The sequence below is a fragment of the Penaeus monodon genome, chromosome 21, assembly GCF_015228065.2.
Source record: "Penaeus monodon isolate SGIC_2016 chromosome 21, NSTDA_Pmon_1, whole genome shotgun sequence".
NCBI lineage: Eukaryota > Metazoa > Arthropoda > Malacostraca > Decapoda > Penaeidae > Penaeus > Penaeus monodon.
This window is the reverse complement of record NC_051406.1, coordinates 45,706,803-45,710,345: the sequence shown is the minus strand read 5'-3', so window position 1 is coordinate 45,710,345 and position 3,543 is coordinate 45,706,803. Positions and strand designations below refer to the sequence as shown.

At 45.6% G+C, this 3,543-nt stretch overlaps 1 protein-coding gene across 1 annotated transcript in view; it reads right to left on the bottom strand.

Annotated features, from left to right (window-relative positions):
• The window catches only part of LOC119586536 (angiotensin-converting enzyme-like), a 29,294-nt gene that overhangs the window by 2,642 nt on the left and 23,109 nt on the right, over positions 1 to 3,543 (bottom strand). The window contains exons 9-15 of the mRNA XM_037935292.1: positions 3,244 to 3,388; positions 2,142 to 2,248; positions 1,947 to 2,054; positions 1,324 to 1,439; positions 940 to 1,084; positions 239 to 368; positions 42 to 133 (exon numbers count right to left, since the gene is read on the bottom strand). Of these exons, the coding sequence (XP_037791220.1) occupies positions 42 to 133; positions 239 to 368; positions 940 to 1,084; positions 1,324 to 1,439; positions 1,947 to 2,054; positions 2,142 to 2,248; positions 3,244 to 3,388 (843 nt within the window). The remainder of the gene's footprint in view (positions 1 to 41; positions 134 to 238; positions 369 to 939; positions 1,085 to 1,323; positions 1,440 to 1,946; positions 2,055 to 2,141; positions 2,249 to 3,243; positions 3,389 to 3,543) is intronic.

Sequence of the window (3,543 nt, the reverse complement as noted above, 5' to 3'; positions counted from 1 at the left end):
TTACGATCACCCAGCAGCCACACAGCCAACCAGTGACTCACGCGAGCAGGTCCCCGGCCTCCTTCGACCCGTAGAAGTCGCAGGTGTGGAGCGGCCCCTGGTGGTTCGCCGCCCTGCACAGCGTCTCGAAGAACTGAAAGCAGCAGCACCCTGAGCGCCGTCAGACGGCCACGAATACAAATGGATATCACGGATTCTTTCACAAAGATCTGCAGCGAAGAAGGGAGACCAGACGCACCTGGAACTGCAGCACAGTGCGGGTGAAGTAGCGGATCATGTCGTACCCTGTGGCGATGTGGAAGATGGAGACCGGGTCCAAGTCGTCCTTGGTCCGGGGCACCGGCGCAACCACGCCCAGGTACTGCTCTCTGTGGGGAAGGGGGGGGGCGGTCTCACACGCGTTGTCCTCGAAAGAAAGCGAGAGAGAAGCGGAAGGGCAGAGCCAACTTTTCCTTACTTCCAACTTCATTGTTGATTTCACTTTCATAATATGTAATTGAAAATTATATTCTTCAATCTTTTCTACCACATTTTGATGCAAAATGATGGGTAAAAGTACAATCACTCAAGTATCTCGCCTTCACCGCCTAATGTTGCACGACAGAGCAAGAGCGAGTCCTGCAAGCTTAATTTCATTAGCTGTTTATTTGCTCCCTAATATTTTATTCGTCATTTTCATTTATGTGTGCTAAGTTTTGTATGGAATCTGTTGGTCGGGGCTAGAATCCTGCATTCTGAAGACTTGGATGTTGATGCACAGGCAGTGACATGTTTTAGGATCTACAGGAGTTAGGACATCCCTAATTTACGTTAGACTTGTAATAACATAGTATTAGATAATCACCATACACCTTCTTTTAGACTCATTTTCACTATAAGGATCTTGCTTAGCTACCCCCCATCACATCACGAATCGGTCCACAGAACTTGCCAACATACTTAAGCTTCCAGAACTCTTCGTTCGCCTCTTCCGTGTCATACTCGCCCCTGAAGAGCCTCCACCGCCAGAGGTCGTTGACCAGGTGGAAGGGCAGCGTGGTGACGCTCTTCAGCGCCGTCCGCATCAGGAAATTGATGCTCAGCTCTGTCGGCGAGTCCGAGATTTATTATGCTTTACTATGAGTGCTTCGGGGTCGAGAGCAGTTGGTGATTCATGACCCATTAATTGACATGTTGGGGAAGGATACATGCAGTCACCCTATTCACAAAGATCGACTTTGAGCTCTAGACTTTCAGGAATTCAATATCATAAATTATTATTTCGTTTTGCACATTAGCTGGCGAAACCTTCCCCCGAACGGCGTGGAGAAAGCACGTCCTTACCCTTGCTCTCGGGGGCCTCCTGCAGCAGACCGATCTCCGCGAGATGCTTTGGCGTCGACATGGACATGGACATCAGTTCCCCGATGGCCTCGTGGAAGCCGTCGTTGGCGCCGTCTCTGTCCAAAGGCAGACTGTCAGGCTGCGCGGCCAAGAGCTCGACCTGCGCCCGTGCAAAAGGGGCGGGGCTTCACCCTCGCCGTAATTGCCCTTAATTTTCAAATGACAAAGATGCGCAGTAAATGTATAAATGATGCCCATGCACGATTTTCAATAATTTGAAAATGAATTACTTTTCAAAAATGTTTCCCTATTTGGATTAAAGGAACTTGGTAAAATGCTTATCAGTAATTATCTTTCCACCTGTACGTCTATATCTGTTTGTCTATCAATGCACTTTCATCTTCCATTTATTCCATATTTTACCATAGTAACATTGCTGGTTTTCGGTTTTCAGACTAAAACATACACAGATATTCATAAGGAGAGAATGAAAAGGCCCTATTTTGCCTTGCAGGTTCTGTTGCTGAAAAAGCATTCTGGTCTTTTAAAGTTGTCAAGTGCTTGAACTATGAAAATACTATGAAAATCTGTTTTAGAAATAAAAACCAAGAAAGGGGACTCACCTGTAGGTCAGAGGCAAATGAGCGTACTGCATGAAGTACTGGATGTGACCGAGCTCGTGGTGGATTGTCTCAAGATTCTCGAAGTTGACCTCTGAACACATTCTGATCCTGCGAAAGGACCAGCCCGTAAATGTTAGCAAGATATTAAAACATTTATTATTATTTGGAATTTTCATTCCACTGCCTTTCACCGACCTGAAGTCCTTAGCATCATAGAAATCCCAGGCGGTGGCGTGACACTGAACGCTGCGACCCTCGGGGCGCTCCAGCATGGACAGGTTCCAGAAGGTGGCCGGCAGCGGCTGCAGGAAAGCGGAGGACTTTCAGTTCTTTTCAACAATTTCACATTTCTTTGTGAGCTATAGAATTTAGGTACATACACGCACTGCGTGTAGCGTAAAGTTTTCAAAATAAATTATATAGTTCCACGAAGGAAACACCTTGGTACACCCATGGCGGGTCTCTTCTGACTGCAGGCAGTTCTCTGTCCGAAGTGGAGGGGAAGGGAAAGAGCAGGAGGCGGTAGTTGGGGCTGAGCTGAGGCAGCGAACACAAAAGGGGCGGGGCAAAATAATACTCTAATAGATTTGTAGAACTGAAATTGGATAATATCATTAAATATAATTTTCCCCAAGTGACATTTAAACACTTTCCTATTTACTATTGAAAGAAGGTAAAGGCTCACTATTCACATTTGCTACACAATTACTGGTACTATCTTTTGTAAATGTAAGGATTAAACAGAATTTTATGGTACTGAAGGTTTGGAATATCCTGCACACTCTGGTCTATAATTACAAGATTAGGTGCATATATGTTTTGTGCACAAAAATCAGACGCCCAGGAATGGTTATCACTATGCTTTCCCGAGCAGGAACATACTGAATGGGCACTGGATTCTTGCCAATAATTTGCCAATCCCTACAATCGCCCCGTCTACTAATGCTTTCCCTGTTCCCACCACGCCATATTAGGTAAAAATCAGTTTCCTGTAGAAGGCAATGTTGATATGGCAACTACCATCACTCTCCTGCCCCACCACCTATAAGCTTGCCCCCTTTGCTTCGCTATATCCCAACTCGCCCACTCTGCTCTCACTAACACATAGCCCCGCCGCTGGTAACCTTCCAGCCAGAAACGAACTAAACGCTGGTGAGGGCAATGGTCGAACTTATATACAAAGAGGGACAACGCTGGAAATAGTTATTGATGCATACACTACTCAAGTAAGAGACATTACTGAATATGAATTCAAGAAGTCGGATCATGCGTGATCTGCAAGCAGAGGCACCCTTACCTTCAGACCCATGGAGGTGAAAAATTCTTCCCCTAACTTGAACATGTAGGTGACGTTGTACCCGCCGCCCTGCATGGTTTGCGTGACGTCGATGTCAGGCTGCTCTGGATATGGGACCAACTCGGGGTAAAGATTCGTCCAGAACCTAAAGGAAACCAAGTTTGAAGATTTAGACTCCTAGAAGTCTGGATTTTTTTTCGCCTGAAAATGAATCACGGTGCTTTGATAACTGAACAACTATTAAAATAATCAAGTATGCATTAAATTGTAGAAGCTCAAAATGTAAAAAGTAAAGGAAGA